General features: G+C 41.9%; 1 protein-coding gene across 2 annotated transcripts; it reads right to left on the bottom strand.

Annotated features, from left to right (window-relative positions):
• Positions 1 to 305: 305 nt before the first annotated feature.
• On the bottom strand, positions 306 to 15,698 carry OGFRL1 (opioid growth factor receptor like 1). 2 transcript variants are annotated; one of them, XM_080388772.1, is made up of 7 exons: positions 15,159 to 15,698; positions 13,243 to 13,329; positions 12,609 to 12,687; positions 9,360 to 9,438; positions 9,201 to 9,267; positions 8,913 to 9,058; positions 306 to 7,404 (listed from the first exon to the last, which is right to left on the bottom strand). In XM_080388772.1, exons 1-7 carry the CDS (start codon positions 15,426 to 15,428, stop codon positions 6,651 to 6,653), a joined length of 1,482 nt encoding a protein of 493 aa, XP_080244898.1. In that variant the 5' UTR covers positions 15,429 to 15,698; the 3' UTR covers positions 306 to 6,650. The 2 variants fall into 2 exon arrangements, with proteins under 2 accessions (XP_080244898.1, XP_080244897.1); XM_080388771.1 differs by having other exon boundaries at positions 12,609 to 12,690; positions 15,159 to 15,696.
• Positions 15,699 to 16,842: the final 1,144 nt, after the last annotated feature.

Below are 16,842 nucleotides of genomic sequence, written 5' to 3'. Positions count from 1 at the left end.
AGAACTGAGAGGAAAAGGAGCTGAAGCCATCCAGTTCTAAGCTGCAGCACAAGATAAATACAACCAGCAGGTTAAATGTTTCCCTGCTAAGTTTAAGCAGTAGTAGCCAGGTGCTGGCACCGCTCAAGAAGGTTTCTGCTTGCACAGTCATAATGGATATTTTACCCTTTAATGGCACCAGTCTTTTCATAGTATATATATTTTAAATTAAAAAATAAAGACACCGAACTTTTAGTAAAGCTCACTCTGGGCCTTCCCTTGTTCCTCAGCTATCCGTGGTGGTTTTGCCATTGACAACAAAAAAGGAGGACCAGAGCCTTTAATGCCCTACTTTTAAGTGTTAATACATTTACAGAAGACTATACAAACAAGCGCTGAACAGCAATTACACATTATTAGAGCTTCACAATATTTGTACATGTTGCTAAAATAAAGCTGCTAAATGAAGAAGCTTTATTAGCTTAGAGTTTTTGGCTGCTGTTATTAAAAAATATATTTACCTGAAAGGAAATCCAAGTATTTAATTTTACAAACAATTTAAAATATAGCAGTAAGCAACATAAACTATTGCTTTTTATGTTTATACAATTTTTTGGCATAACACTGCCATACAGTTACAGAAATATAAAATATATCTTTATAGTGCATTACAAATCCAGAAACTGGTTACCACTCCTACCACATACATATGGTATTGGTACTACCAAACATGCACAGCATTCTGTAATTAAACACTGCAAAGGAATACAGAGAAGAGAGCAGGATCATTCATAAAAACTGACATGTAGCTGTTCCATTTTGCAAGTAAAAATGATTGGGGTTTGGTTTTTTTCTTTTTACTGCATTTTTTTTCTTAGAATACATTTTAACAATGAAGTCTACAATATTTCCAAGTTTTATCAGTGCAAAACTATACCTAATCATCTGTTGCTGAACTCAAACTGCATAAAGGGCAAACAACCATGGAATAGGTTAAAACACAGAAAAAAGAGCAAACAATGATTTGCAAACATGCTTCAGCAGATCCCAAAAATAAGTGCCATAACCTTTTTTTTACTGCAAAACAATAATTTTCACATAGTTAGCCACAGTACTAAATACATTCAGTATATTTCACAATTAACTTTAATTGATGAATATGCCACTTGACTTGTAAGCGTGGTAGAATTAGAGTGCCAAGTTTCTAAGTAGGAGATTTCTTTCAGAACAATTTGCCAATTCTCACATTTGTTATTTTATAGCAAACAGCTTAATGCTTTTGAAAATAAATACAAAGGTGATTATAAGTGTAAAGCCACAGGAGGTACCTATTTAATTGATCTCTATAGCTTTTGAACTATATTTTAGGAGTCCATTAGGTATAGCATGTATTAAATATATTCTTTAAAATAAACTCTTGCTTTCCCCAATGGTCTTAAGTAAGAATACTTAAGAATGTGTGCTCTAAAAAGGAACAAAGCTTTCAGGAAAACAAATAGTTCATAGGCAATACAGAGCACAGAGGTATTACAGAGACACAATTTACATTCCTCTTGAACTGCATCTAAGTATCTATTAGTAGTGAATCTATGCTGTTGACCATGATGTGAATGGTGTGTGGGTTGCCCATACTTGAAGCCTTTTTGACACATTCTTCATTTTCAGGCTCAGATGGCCATCAAAAACACCTTTTGAGCAGTTACTCCAGTTGCAACTGGAACTGGGGACACGTATCAAAATAAGTTAGCAAAATGTGGACTGAGAAGTATGGTTCTCAGCAATCCTCAGATAGTACTTCCATCTTCTACATGATCACAACATTACGCACATTGATGCTGGTGTATCCAAACCCAGAGGTTCCTCACTAGATGTGGGCTAGGAATAGGTTTTGCCTTTGACTGATCTTGCTTTTTACACTGACAGAGAATAAATAAATAAATCAATCTGTTCTGCAGTTGGAATGTGACTTTTAATACTTCATACAAAAGGATTTTATGTGTAAATATTTATCCAGATGGGATAAGTAAGATAATATTGTCATCAACATAAGACAAGCTTTCTGTCTAAGCAGACATCTGCCTAAGGACAAAAACACAGGGCATTTTCTGCCTAAGCAGGTATTTTATCATTAGAATCTCCCACAGCTTTTAAAAAGTCTCTTGAAGTGGATTACTGTTCATCCTATGGTACTGTTAGTAACTGTGTTCAAATGCACTAACAATTCTTGAATAAAAGATCTGAGACAAACAAGAGAGTAGTTTTTCCACACAAAACATAATTAACACATGGAACTCACAGCCACAAGGGATTGTAGAGGCTGAAAGAAACCACGACTTCAAAAATGGAAAAATTCCTGGAGAAAAATGGGGTCACCTTATCTGTTCTTTGTTTCACACCACCTGTTGGTAGCCACTGCTGGAGCCACAAGCCTAGAAACTTTTTTGGTTCTGATCCACACTGGTAGTTCTTGGGACAATGTATATCATTAGCATGATATTCTTACACTTTCAATGGCAAAATTTACTTCACATACTTGCATCTTGTTTATAAATACAGCTTTTGTCAAGGAAATTCAATAAGATATGTTACCTACAATTATGGCACAGTAAGAATTACATTTTTCACTTAAGCATACATAACTTACTATAATTTGTAATCAATACCATCACAACTGTCAGGAAAAGTGCAAAAAAAAATAAATTAAACATAGAAATATAAATTTAATTTAAAAACAAACTACAGCTGTTTTCCATTTAAATGTAGTAAATCTCCCCTGACTTACCTTACTAGATCATCCATCAATATTACACAAAGCTTCCAAGGTCTGTAAACTTTCTGGTTATAGCATAGGTATATGCAACTGCAGATTATTAGAATTATCCTGGAATAATTCAAGGAGGCTTACACACTAGGTTACATGAAATACAAACTACGATTATACAAATACCTAACACATCAGACTGCTGCAATCTTAGAGCAGGAAACTGAGGAGCTGACCAAGCCAGGGAGCAGCTCTCAAAGGTTTACTGCAAATATTTTTATTATCATAATCCTTCAGGATTATGCCTTTAAATACAAGCAATATGGACACCAAGGACTCAGTTCTGCTCCTAGGTATGTGCACACACGTAACTGCTCTTCTTACCTGAATGATCTGTGGTGCACACCTCATGTACCTAAGCTTTCAGGCTCTACGCCAACACAGTATCGGGCACAGAGGCACAGCTATGTCCTGGACAGCAGGGCACAGAGCTGTAGCTCATCTGAAACTGCTGCACTTTTGCATGACTTGTATGATTGCCTTCACCGAGGTGTGTGCACTCAGTAACATTCTGCCAAGTTGTGCATTCATATCCTCTCAACATAGGATACTCGGTATCAAATTCACAGGTGTGTGCATATACGCACTACTCCCACTTAACAGTACCAGAGGCTACTCAGATGTACTTACTAGGAATTAACCCCTGTATGGGAGGTTCTGTTCAATTAATAAGTTATTAGCTCAGATTCCAGTAAAACGCTGGGCCAAATCCCTTTATTGCGGTAAGAACGCAGAAACCCCCGAACACTTAAGTGTGTGTAGAGTAAAACAAAAGCAAGTCTAACAGTGAGCAAATGTCCTGACTTTCTTTGCACATCCTCAGTTCCTGAAGTAATGAGTAAATAACTACGTACTGGCATTTATGAGAATACAATCATTTCAACATAGATTGTACTGTAAACCTGAAAGCCAATACTCGGAACCTTCAAGCACGGGGTTGCCAGGGCTATGATTCCGTGATAAAATGCATACAGTAGACCCACTTGATCCTCACAAATCTCAATGGGGTGCTACGTTGTAAGACTGCCCTGTAATGAATCCTTCTTTTAAAGAATTGCAAAATCAGAAGAAACAACTCCCCCATGAACAGAGTGGTAAACTGTTACATTTTACATAGAGCATAATTTGTTAGTTAAAGCTGAAGTGTCCCATGGGAGTAATTCTGTTGATAAAGCTGTAAAACAAAGATTTCGGGGTGCAGGAGCTCACCTGACACAAAAACCCCTCACTTATCTAATCCCCATAGTTCTTTGTAGGCAACTGGTATGCCACTGCTCTTCTCACTTCTATGAAAATTGACAGAAATATACTGAGTTGTGGATTTAAAATAAATTAAAATATAATAATGCAGATGTAATAAGGACATGAGTCCCAAAGTTTTTGACTGTATTTTCAGATATACTAGGCCCTTAATGCAGGGAGTCCTGCCAGATTAAAAGTACATTAAGTACTTCATTATGACTGGAGAACCAGCAAGCATGTATAGGTGAAAGTTCTGACATAATAACAGAATACCATACTGCAGGGAAATCCCTTGGATGCACATCCCAAGAGCTTTCTGGTTTAAAATTAGAGCAAGATTTCTCTTTTTTTGTTGTTGTTGTTCAGTAGACAAAAGATGAAATATCACCCAAGGTCATTCATGTTCAAACTACAGTATAAATATAACAACATCCGCAGCATCCCTTATTTCACTTGAACACTATGCATTACTTTTTTTTTTTTTTTTTAAGTGTTTAACCTTAACGCCAAAGTCCATAGACTGAAGTCTCTCTATAACTACGTATCTTATAGTTATGTTCCTTATACATGGGGTATAAATTTACGCTACGCCATTAAAGAAATTACTATGTAAAAACGCTATGAGGTTGGCATGATTAGGCACTCAAGAATTAAAACGTCATAGGCTGAACATAAAGTTGTCCTCCCTGTGTGTACGTGTGGAGTCAGCATCCTTCACTGCACGGACCAATTTTATCTCAGCATTTCCTGTCACCTTCTAAAGGTCAGAGGCAAACATGAACAAGGGGATCAGAGTTCAAGTCCAGGGTATTGTGAAAGGCTTCTCAGCACTACTCCAGCTTTAAAGAGGTGGTGTCTGCAGGAGGAATTCTCTGGGGCATTTCTGCTCAGGCAGACTTAAAGCCTCCTTCAGCCATCTGGGTTACCCTTAAAAAAATCCACTTGTTCCTTTCCTTACAAGTCAGAACAGGAGAAGGAGGGAAACCTCTTCCCTCTTCCCTGCCTCTTTAGGATGGAAAGAGCCTAATCTTTGTCCACGGGTACCAAGATCTCCAACTGCCACTCTATTTGATCCCAAGAAAGAGTGCTACCTAGGAAAAGCAATGTACAATGCATTGCCATGATGGGAATTAGTGAAACAGAAAAATACAAGACATATTGTCTGTGCTCTGAAACCCCTGAAGACTTTGTCATTTTGAGTTATAAGACTTGGATAAAGTCCTGTAGCACTCTGACACTCAAACTGTAGTCAGCCACTTGCCTCATAACATTTAATCAAAAATACATTAAAGGCAGTGGATAATATATACACTTTAAATAGAAAATACATACAGAAGTTTTAGACTATTTGACGACTATAGAAAGCATGAGTTCTACCTGCATTATTTTTTAATTCATATTCTACACAATTAACTTTCTGGGTACTATCTTGTTTGACTGAATGGCATGAAGTCAGAAGAGGCTAACTGGGGAAAGCAGGCAGTCCTTCAGTGAAGAAAGTTGGGGAAGATCTTAATTGGCAAATGCTTACCTGCTGGGCTCCAGCCAGGCCACAGACTGGCCTGCCTCAGGTTTCAGCTGATGAACAAAATAACATTAAAGCATGAAAGACCTCTGATAAAGAGCAAAGAGAGGAAACAGCTGGAAGGAAGCATCAGAACTGCCTTTCTCTCCCAGACCAGCAACAGGGGGTTCAGAAGATCCTGCCGGACAGGCCCAGTGACATTTTCTCTGATGACTTTGGTACTTTGTGATGAAGACACTGCTTTTCAGCTGTCCCGAGGCTTTCCAGGTGCTGAACCCTGCTGGAGGAGTTGTTTGATTGCAGCTGATCAACAGAGAGCTTTCACACTGAGACCAAATCTGAGTGATCACACAGATCCCTCCCCTCAAGTTAGTAGTAGTAACAACTGAGTCAAGAAAGAGAGAACTAAAGGGACTAAAAGTAGTCTAAAGTGCAACTTCCCTTGTACCCAAAAGCTGTGGATACAGTTTCATTGTAAGTTAAACTTTTATTCAATGTGCAATGATACCCAGCTGCATAGGACACGTTGATATCTGTTCCTAAGTGTCTTCGACAAGGACGCTAATCTAAGGTAAAAGATGCTGTGCAAATATTGCCATTAAACATGAACGTAGTTCCTAAAAAAACATAGCCACTAGGGAGAAAACTCTGCTCTTGGAATAATTTCTAGTTGTTTCATAAAAGGAAATCAACACAAAGTACATTAAAAGAAACTTAAAAATTCTGATGTTCCAAGGCTTCTAGTAAGTCACACTTTTTTTTTTTTTCTAAATACTGGATGAATTTAATGGGAAAAAAAATAGATAAGCTTTTCTATGCAATCTGTCTGGGAAAGATAATGAATTTCTTAGCTTTGAATATACACGATTGTTTTAGAAAGCCACACCTGGCTGACTGCTGATAAGCTGAGGTTGAAAAAAATAAAATTAATCAACCTAAATGAAGCCTAATCTGATGCATTTGCAATAAGCATAGTGTCATGAACATTTTATTCTACACTAGATGGAAATTTCACCCAAAATGAAGGAGCAATGAATAATTTGCTTAATTCAATATGAAACATAATGACTTCTAACCTCAGACTCATGATTTGAGCTCATCCTTGTTTTTTGTGGTGGTCCCCCCTAAAAGTGTATCCTTATCAGGGTTATCTTGTAGATCTGATGACATGTTATTTGAAGAATTTTCAGTGTCACATAAATCCTTCTCTATAGTGCCTGTGTGATTTCCACAGTCATTGTTCAGGTTTTCATCATCTCTTTTGGAATGAGAAGCATCCACCTTTCTGTCTGAAGTATCATGAATTTCCTCTGATTTTGAAAGCTGACCGGTGTCAGTATCACTGTTCTTTTCACTGTTGTTCTGCCTAACAGCATCACAGTTCATTTCTTGTTCATCTTGGTCATTTTCTTCCCTGTTTTTAGTGAGTTCTACCTTTCTTTCTTCAGTTGTTTTACCAACTGAGCTTCCACTTGCCAGTGTATTCTTAGGCTCTTTTGGTTTCTTGTGTTTTGTAATATTGTGAATAGAAATTGGAGATGCTGGCTTTTTATTTGTTTTGCTTCCCTCTGACTTCTGTTTTCTTGGGGGTCCCCAGATAAAATGCTCTGAGGGTGTATAATGTTGCTGGGCAAATCTCAGGAGTTTCCTCCTTTCTCTTCGGTCTCTGATAGTGTACACAAAATATTCTAGAGCACTTTGCTTAATGTTGGGAATGGTATCTTCCACAAGAGCTTCATGGAGAATAAATTTTACCAGGGGAGATTTGAAACTCTCATATCCAAGCTCACCAAGACTTTTCAGAATTCGAGTGATTCTCAGGTAGTTGTGTTGAGACCTTTGGAAGAAAAGGGTGAAAAAAATCCATTGAATCAGAAAAAGAAACACCTTATAGATACAGAACTGGAACTGCAATTCCTCACTCCTTTTTATCACTCCAGGTGTGTACTTCAGACTTCTTGTACTTTTAACTTCTCACAGCTGCTGAAGCTTGCTAGCACCTCCTTTGCTAGGATGTTGTGAGTGAAAATAGTGTCTGTAAAATGCACTGAGGCAACGGGCTAAAAAAAAAAGGTAAAATCAAAGCGTGTATTGATTTTGATTCCTTCTGCTATATGTATTCTTTCTGAGGAGAAGACCCAGTCGCTTTATAAAATATGGGTTTTGTAGTGTATTGCAGCTACAGAACAGGATTCATTGCACTATTTAAAAGCTGGGTCTCTAGGCTAGACTAGCTACCTGCACTTCTCCCAGTCAGTCCTGGGACAAAAACAGGTACCTCTGGAGAGCAAGTCCCACTGTCTTAAGATAAATGGAACAAACTATCTTCTGGAAGTGCTTGTGAAGAGCTCTCTCCCTCATAAATATGCCCAAGTAAACAGTACAACTTAAATGACTCAGTTTTAGATGGCTAAGATTAGGTAAAAAGAGTCCCAATTCCTGACTTAAAACTGGGTAGCTACTCACTGGTATTACAGGAATTACAGTGTAAAAATGTGCAGCGCGTAACATTTGGTCTTCCTGAAACGCTGTTTTATCTGTGGCCTGAGTCTGAGCCCACACTCATACAACATTTCAGTAAAATGAACAAATTACTCCCATTATTCACCAAAAATTATCCATCAGCAATTCTACCTACAAGCTTTCATTAGGCTGGGAGAACAAAATACTGCAAGACAATGATCTTCAGCTCTAAGGTCAGAGGTATTAGGAAAGTAATCACAAGATCTGAAAAGAGATTTTGATACAACTCATCTGCATGGGACAAAATTCAGTGCAAACTTATGCACCACAAAACGCCAATGAAAAGCAACTAGTGTAATTTGCTGAAAGCTGGGCTAAAGTTTGACTTAACATATGTCTAACCCTCTCCAGTTAAGCACTGCAGTTAAAAAGCATTAAATATATAATATTTCATGTTTTGAGGAGGGAGAGAAATCTTGTTATTTAGCTTCCATACAGGTGTGGAGAATTTTATTTTTCTCAAAAAGAAATGTGAATTCAAAGATAAGCCACTTATTCTTTCCATCTGAGAAGCAACACTTTGGGATCAGGTGAAAATGCATTCAGCATTGATAAACAAATTTTGGAACGCTGATCTTTTTCAGCACCATCTGAAGTTGTATTTTCAGGGAACTCAACATCAGTTAGACTGGTAATGGGTGAGAAGCACAATCAAAGAAGAAGGAGGAATGTACATATACAGACACAAACCAGGCATTAACTATTTCTTTTTCTCTTCCTCCTGGCAATCTTTGGAAAATATATCTTCCCTTTCTCTAGAAAACAAAAGGCTAAACAGATTCTATGGCAATTCTAAAGAGCGGAGTGCATGTCATTACTTACTCATTCAAATGTTGAAATCTTTCTTGCCAGTTTGCTGCTCGTGCTACGTTTCCAGTTTTATCAATTAGTTTTATTCCAAAAAACTCCAACATCATTTTGTATGCCAAAAGGAATCTTCTAATTGCTTCTTTTGTTTTCTTGAATTCCTAATATACAAAGAATACATCCAAAATTCTAAGTGGCACTAAAGCAAGTACTTCTGCATTGTATAAATCAACTCTACATAACAAAACACAGTTATGTATCAAAATTAATATAATGGTTTGTATTGAGTTCAATTTGTATTACCTCAATTTCATATGTAGTTAATTCTTTAGCATAGAAGTTCAGACCTTGTTCTCTCAGTGGGAAAAGCCTGTTAAAAGAAAGAGCACATTACAGCTCACAGTATATGAACACTTCATCAAATTAATGCTTTGAAACAGAAATAGGTAATAAGCAACCAACCACTGTATGTAAGTGTGGTTATGCTCCAGTTTTTCATAGTCTCCTTTCCATTTATTTAGGACCTCTTCAATATAAACCCCTGCATAAAAGTAATTTGGAAACTGTTAGGTAGCCATCAAAACCAGCATTCAGCTACATAAAGTACATGTCACGTTAACATAATAATAGCACACACACTTTAATTCTATTTCACATACTATGTGAAATAAGGTCTATTACAGCCATAAACAAACACATTTTAATTCAACATTAATTTAGTTACTAAAACTTAATTAAAAATAAGAGATTTATCAAATTTCAGTATAAACAAAACCAAATGACATACTGAGCTATTTACCAGCAGAGGGTATGTGACAATAACGTCTGTAAAATATACTTCCCCAAAAGTTATCGTGTCGTAGATGCCTTTATCACACTGACTGGTAATTAACAAACCACTTACAGAAAATATTGTGTGGTGAATCATCTGTCACTGCTTTAACATGACAAAACTCCACATGCATGCACACATGTGTGTACAGACACACATATTCTTAGTGGAATAAAAGCCTCAACAAATTACGAAATCTCCCATTCCAGGAATCTCTCCAGTTGCAAATAATATTAAGATTGGGAAAATCCTTCTCTGTTAGCTGTAGCCAAGATTCTTGCTGCCATTGCTATGAGTTTGACCTTCGGTTCTCAGGTCACGCTCAACAAATGAGAATTTCAGCTTTCAGTGGTCTCAAACCAGTTGTTGAGTTAAGTCAGTTCCTCTTGGAAAGTCACAGTGATAGAAAAAGGGGACAAAGTACATGTGAAAGGAAATTAATTACTCTTCACACTGTGACCATGCTCATGAAATTCAATCATGGGCCAGGGCACTTGTCCAGGCACTGCACAAAGTATGTAACAGGATGTTCCTTGTTCCAAAACCTGTACAGTCCCTTCCCATGAAGGAACTCTCAGTGTTAGCCTATTTCTACTCTGTAACCAACAGTTTTACCACTACCGCACAGCTTCTCCTAAAGTAAAATAGTCTGCGAACGGCCTAAAAAGCCCAAAGCCACAGGTAGATAGTCTCCTATTATACATCTGAGATCTCTCTCCCTGCAGTGAAAATTTCCACTTAGGTCTCAATGACAAAGGAGAACTCATTTGGTACTTTTCTTCAAGAAATGGAGAAAGCAGCCAGAGGGGCTGCTAAGGACATGGTGGCTTCCAGTGCAGGCAAGGCTGGAGAACGACCTTGCAAAGAGGATCTCCTGCCGTCGCTGCACTGTATCCAACCTACATTTGAAGCATGGGAAAACACGTTGTTCAATTCCAGGGCAGAGACACAAACAGGCCAGCTCTAAGTCAGAACCACAAGCTAAACCTGTAGGTCACGGAATTAAGCTTCAGATCTAGTATTGCACTAGAAATGTCTTTGGTTTTTTTATTAACATTCCCCAGAAGTTTAGTCCCTAACATGGTAGCTTAAGACTCCTACTGTACACTCTCATAGACACACAGACTTAGGTCAAGGTGGTGGCTAATCTTTCCCATTCTCAAGAAAAACTTCTGCACAACCAGAGGTCACAGCTACCAACACTTCAGCCTGCACAGTCTATCAGTTACTGCTGACACTACCAACTGTGGTTTTCTCCTAAAAAAATGGAAATTTTATTCTTTACAAATTTTAGGAGGGAAGCCTTCCTCTAGCTTTCACGACTGTCTCTTCTCATGGCTAATCCTCTTGAATTGCTCTTCCATTTTGCACTTTATAAGATGCCTCCCAACGTGGGAGGTTCAGGTGGACCTCAGTGCCCCCCTCTTTCTTTCTGTGTATGTTCTCTGTGCAATGTCTCCTGAATGTGCTACTTCTATACTGGTAATTCACAGATCTAACTCTTCCGGTCAAGCTAAAAACACAGCATCTGCCTGTGGGTATCTAGATACAACTCAAGATGATTAAAAGGAGGTCTTATCTTTCTTTCACATAACCCAACTTGTTTTCTCACTTTCTGAGGGTATTATGATATGTATTTTGCCTATAAACAGCTCTCATCTTCAACCTTTCGATATGTACGTCTTTTACATCCTTCTGTATAACACCCCTTCCTATCCAGCTTCCTATTAGAACTTTTGACATTTTGCATCTCAGCATCCTTTTTCCTGACCTTGAAAAGTGCCACCTTGTCACGCTTACATCGACCCTGAATGGTGCTGGTAAGATCATGTTTCTAGACCACAGCTATTTTATATTGCCTCTTTTTTTGCTTTGCATTGTTCCATTGTGAAGCCCTTTTCTGCAACATCAAACGAAAACTGTACGCCTTCGACTTTCAAAGCCTTTTGTGACCTGTCTCTTCCTACCTTATCAGAACCCACTTGTTACTGTGAGACTAGTCCTGCCTCTGACAGGATCATGCCTCAATGGCAGCCTCCACGTCTTACTTCTGTACTCCAATCTGCACTTCGGTATTTCTTTCCAAGCTGCTCTCATGCTGAGAGGATCTTTTTGCAAACACCTTCAAAGTAACCTCCTCATGATTCTTTTAAAGCTCTCAAAAGCTTATTTTTGGCCTGCAAAATTATTTTTTTTTTTTGCTAATGGCTAAGCTCTCGTGCCAAGACTCCTGTCTATCACTCTAACCAAGACTGTTTTATTGCCTCCTTCTGCTTCCCCATCTGTTTGCTACCCTCTTGTCTCTCATACTCTGACTGAAAACTATCTAGGGCAGGGCTTGTCATCTTTCAGCTCATCCTGTGTTTGTGCAGAACACTTCATATGAGGTTCCTGCTCCACTACCAGAACCACTAGGGACTTCGAGAACTGATTTTATTATTGTTATTATAATAATATCATATGAGGTAGTTACAACACATTCTTTTTCCCTTACATAGTGCCAGGGATAACAACCTGATACCTGCCGCTCCTATTCAAGCAGAACAGCTTGTGCAGCACAGGGGAACAACTTCAACTTTGTTTAATAAAAGGTAGCACCACTACTGTAAAACAGTGGTACAAACAATGTTCCGTAACAACATTATGCTGAAAATGAATGAGAAAAGCACCACCTCTTGAGAGCAAAAGCTAACTGGTTTAAGCATAACCTGCTCCTGGGTTAACAACATGCTACTCCAGCATGGAACGTTTCAAGTTGTACAATATATAACTATACATCTTTAATTTGTCAGCACCACAATTATCACTACAGTTTCACTTTGTTACTATTATTAGTGACCATTCTTTCATTATCACTATTATTGCCACAGATTACTCACCATCAGGTTTAAATGGGATTTTATTTTTGTAAAAGCGGAGATTGCACAAGTCATTTTGATATCGAAGATCTTTAAAGTTCTGCTAAAAAAAAAGGAAATAGGACATTATCAGCCTACAAAATCCTATTAAGAGTATCCAGAAAGTGATACTGTGCTCTTTGATAACTTGAGGACGAAAACATTTCAGAGTTTTAGGAACCACAGTTTTACTCATGCCCTTAAAGACTCAGTTTAAGGATCTGCAAGTTCCTTCTGGCTGGTACCTTCTCCTACCAAGGCAGAGGTGAGAGCAGCAAGCACAGCAGTACCTTGACTTCAGCCCCAAGGAACTGGAGTGACAAATAACAGTAAGACCACAATCTGTAGCCTACCCTTTTTGATGTTCAAGGCATAAGCCTGTTTCTGGGCTCCTACCACCATTCCCAGGCTTACACATCTCCCGTGTTTGCAGTTACACCTAGGATGAAAAGATGTTGCGCTAGTTTCACTCCTCTCCCAGTGGCATACGTTGGGCCTCTGCATCAGCTTTTTAATTCATTCCTTATACTTATCAGATACCACAAATGTTTAGGAACATCTAGGTTGTGTGTTGTCATCTACCAAAAAGGCAATTTTAACCACAAAATGTTCTTACTGGATACTGATGTCGGTACTTGTATAAATCTCTTGCTGCATAGAAGCTTCTCTTTGGCTTGGCTGTCAGCTCAGTTCCATCACCACTCTGAAACAGTTAGAAAGTAGATAATCATACACAAAACCACCAAATTACATATTTGTGTAATAGTAAAATAATTATTTTTCATGATGGATTTCAGCACGTAAACAAACACAAGCGCACGTATTTGCCTACCGCTTGGTCAAGCACTGAAAATCTCCCTGCTGAATACTTAACACCACACACTTCAAACCTAAATTAAAAAATAAAATAAAATAAAATACAAATGCAAGACTACAAAATGCCCTTCCACTGAGACTGAATCTGATTTAAATCAACAGGTGGATTGTAATTTCCAAATGTAAAACTTCAAAGTAACTTAGGAAGTGATGGCACAAGACAAAATAAGTAACTGAACATGAAGATGCAGAGATACTACTAATTTCAAACAGGAAATCATACTATTTGCAAAGACTATTCGTCATGTGCACATTGACTAAATTGCTATCATTGCATCCTGTGGAAGAAAATGAATAGTCATGAACAAGCCAAACTGCAGTTCTAACACTATCCTGAACCATTTTCTACTATTTGTTTCTCCGAACTTAATTTTAAAGCCTAGCAAGAAGAACCACTAAACCCCAAAACAAAATCCTGCTTAGGGAAAACACATATGTACAAGAAATCGTACTGGCCCCGAGCTGTTTGGAAGCTGTGACCTGAAACAACCAGAGCTCATCAAGGTCAAAGGAAATAATCCCACTGACTTCAGAGAACACTTGAAAAAGCTGCATGCATTGAAGAACAAAGAGAATGAAGTATTAGTTTACAGAGACTTCAACTTGCTATCGACAACTTTATTTTCTTTGTAATTTCTTTTAACCTTACTGCAACAAAAAGAGTTTTGCATTCCTCAATCTTGTAAAACGAGTCTCTACACTAAAACCAAAGGCCAAATGAGAATGAAAAAAATCATTCTACTCCTTGCATGTAACAGGTTAAAGTCAAGCCTAAAAAGGGAAGTTCCCTGTGAATGCACTGGACGAATGCCTGTATCACTGCCCATCCAGTGGCTTGTCAATAGCACATTAATGATGAACAAGCAGCTGTTTTCGTTTTTCCTATTGCAAGGCCAGCTTTGACCGTACCTATGGCCAAAAACATGCTTACTTGAAAAAGCAACACGCCTTGACGCTCAGTTACCGGGCATCGGTACCAGTGTATCCAGCAGAAGAGGGATGAACACTTATGCTTATTTAATTTCGCACTGTTTCTGAATCAAATATAAATGTCATACAGCCAACAGGCTAAAAATCAGATCCAGCTGGTCCACCCCGCATTCAATTCGAAGTCCAATAAAATTAGCGGCAAAGCAACCCTGTATTTCTTTGGGGTCGGCATTTTCAAAGGTTCCCAAAAGACAGAAACTTGCTCTGAAAATTCCTCACCTCGGAGCCGCGAATCCAGCACTCAGACCTTTAGCCCGTGTCATTAAGAGGCCAAGTGCAGACTACATGTAATTGAAAGCAGCACCTTCCCTAGAAACGGCAGCAGCGGGGCTGACAGCGGCCCCAAGGCCGCAGTTTTACCCCGAGAGCAGGCACGGCGGCGCCGGGGCTCCCCCGCGCTCCAGCCGCAGGGCGCGCTCACCCCCGGCCGCGCTGCGCCGCCCCGGCCCGCCAGCGCCGCGGGAGCAGCGGAGCGGGGCGGCCCCGGCCCGGCCCGGCTCCGCCTGTTCTCCGGCGCCGGGGAGCGCGGCCGGGCACCGGCAGGAGCGCCCGGCCCGGCCCGGCGCCGCACGGCGCAGCCGCCAGCGCGCAGTGCCCGCCGCCCCGCCGCCCCGCGCCTGCCCCCCCGGCCCGCCGCGGCACGGCCGCGCCCGGCGCTGGCGGTACCTGCTCGGGGCCGGCGGCGTCCGCCTCTGCCCGCTCGCCTTCCTCCGGCGGCGGGGACGGGGGCGGCGGGGGCTCCGGAGGCCGGCAGTCTGCGGCGGGCGGCTCGGCCGGCTCTTCCCCGCCTCCCGCGGCGGTGCACACCCCCTCCTGCCGCCTCGGCTCCCCGCCGGGCTCCGCCGCCTCGGGCTCCGAGTCGGTCTCCCAGGTGGAGTCGCAGTCCTCCACCGTGGTGGGCTCCTTGAAGCTGACCCCGCTCAGCAGGCTGCCCATCGGGCAGGGCCGGGCCGGGCCGGGCCCGTCGCCGCCGCCGCGCCGCCCGGAGGCCGCGGAGGCCGAGGGCTGGGAGCGGCCGCGGGCTGCCTACGGCTGCGGCATGGCGGGGCGGGGCGGCGGCCGGGGCTGCTCCCCCCCCGGCCCCGGCCCACGGACACGCGCGGGGCGGAGCTGGAGGCTCCGGGATTTCCACAGGAGACACGCGCGCACGCCCCGTCCCCCTCCCGCCCGCAGCGCCCGGCGCGCCCAGCCCCGGCGGCGGGCACGGCCCCGGCGGTACCGGGGCGGCGGCACCGCGGGGAGGTGCGGGGCGTCCCAGCGCCACCCGCCGCCGCCGCCGCCCCGGCCACCGCGGGACGGTGCCGTGGGGCTGGGGCGGCCCCGTGGAAACCCATGCCCCACAGGGAAACGGCGGCCATGTCCCCTCCGAGGAGGTGCACCCCGCTGGGGTCTCTCCTCTTGCAGGAGACCTGGGTGTCCCCGGAAGGGTTCCGAGACAGGCGAGGGAGTGCGGCTGTCACGGAGAGGAGCGGGTGCAGCCGCCCGGCCAGCGCGCTGTGCAGGAGGCGCCTGCCTGCTGACAGAAGCAGCCGTGTTACCGGCAGCGTGCAAGCACAGGCTGGCCGCTAGACACGGAAAGGGTGGCGGTGAGGTGGACCTCGAGGAATACACAGGTGCCAGAGGAGACAGGAATGGAGGGGGCAGTAGTGTGGTAACCAGCCAGTTTCAGCTGCTCCTAAAACGCCTGAGAGTTTGGGGGTAACACTGAGGTGACATTCAACGGTCCATTTGGCAGGGGCGTTAGCAGTGCATTTTGCGTTTGGCTAGAGCATGCCTTTTGGACAGAAACGCTGCCTAGAGCAAAGACCTGATGAGCTGAAGGCTTAGCACATTGTTCCAGTGGCTGCTCTCACCCTCATGACTGAAAATGCATTCTTCATTTCTAACCTGAATCGTCAGGCTTCAGTTCACACGCACAAATTTCTGCCTTTTCCTTAAAGACAGTTCTGTGCTGTCTGGGATGTTGCTGCTCCTAAAGATGGGCACTATCATCAAATCACCTCAGTCATTGTCTTGGCAAACCAAACAGGTCGAGCTTCTTCAACCTCTCACCGTAATTTACCTTCCCCATTCCATCACTCATTTCTGTGCCCTTTTTTCTGCTGCTGCTTCCATGTTCTAGCATCCTCTTGAAGTGCAGGTACCAACCTTTCAACTGGATGTCAGGATCATCAGTGTGGAGGTGGCATCATCTATATATTCTTGTTTCCCAATCCACTCTATAAACTTAAAGATCATTTTAACTCAGGTTTACCACAGCATCATGCTTAGCTGCATCCGTGTCACCCTTGCACAGAACCCTCCTCCAGGTTCATTTGAAGTGTGTGAGCTGCACACACACACGGACACA

The sequence above is a fragment of the Falco punctatus genome, assembly GCF_963210335.1.
Source record: "Falco punctatus genome assembly, chromosome: 5".
NCBI lineage: Eukaryota > Metazoa > Chordata > Aves > Falconiformes > Falconidae > Falco > Falco punctatus.
Note: the sequence above shows the minus strand (reverse complement) of the source record. Positions and strands in the feature narration are given on the sequence as shown.

Bases quoted from the DNA above. Each gene is read 5' to 3' on its own strand.
- OGFRL1 (XM_080388771.1), bottom strand. From the start codon at position 15,428: ATGGGCAGCCTGCTGAGCGGGGTCAGCTTCAAGGAGCCCACCACGGTG. The intron at 9,439-12,608 runs GTGAGTAATCTG...ACTTTTATGCAG, and splicing joins AATCCCATTTAAACCTGATG to GGGTTTATATTGAAGAGGTC. The intron at 9,059-9,200 runs GTAATACAAATT...TTTGTATATTAG, and splicing joins TAACTACATATGAAATTGAG to GAATTCAAGAAAACAAAAGA.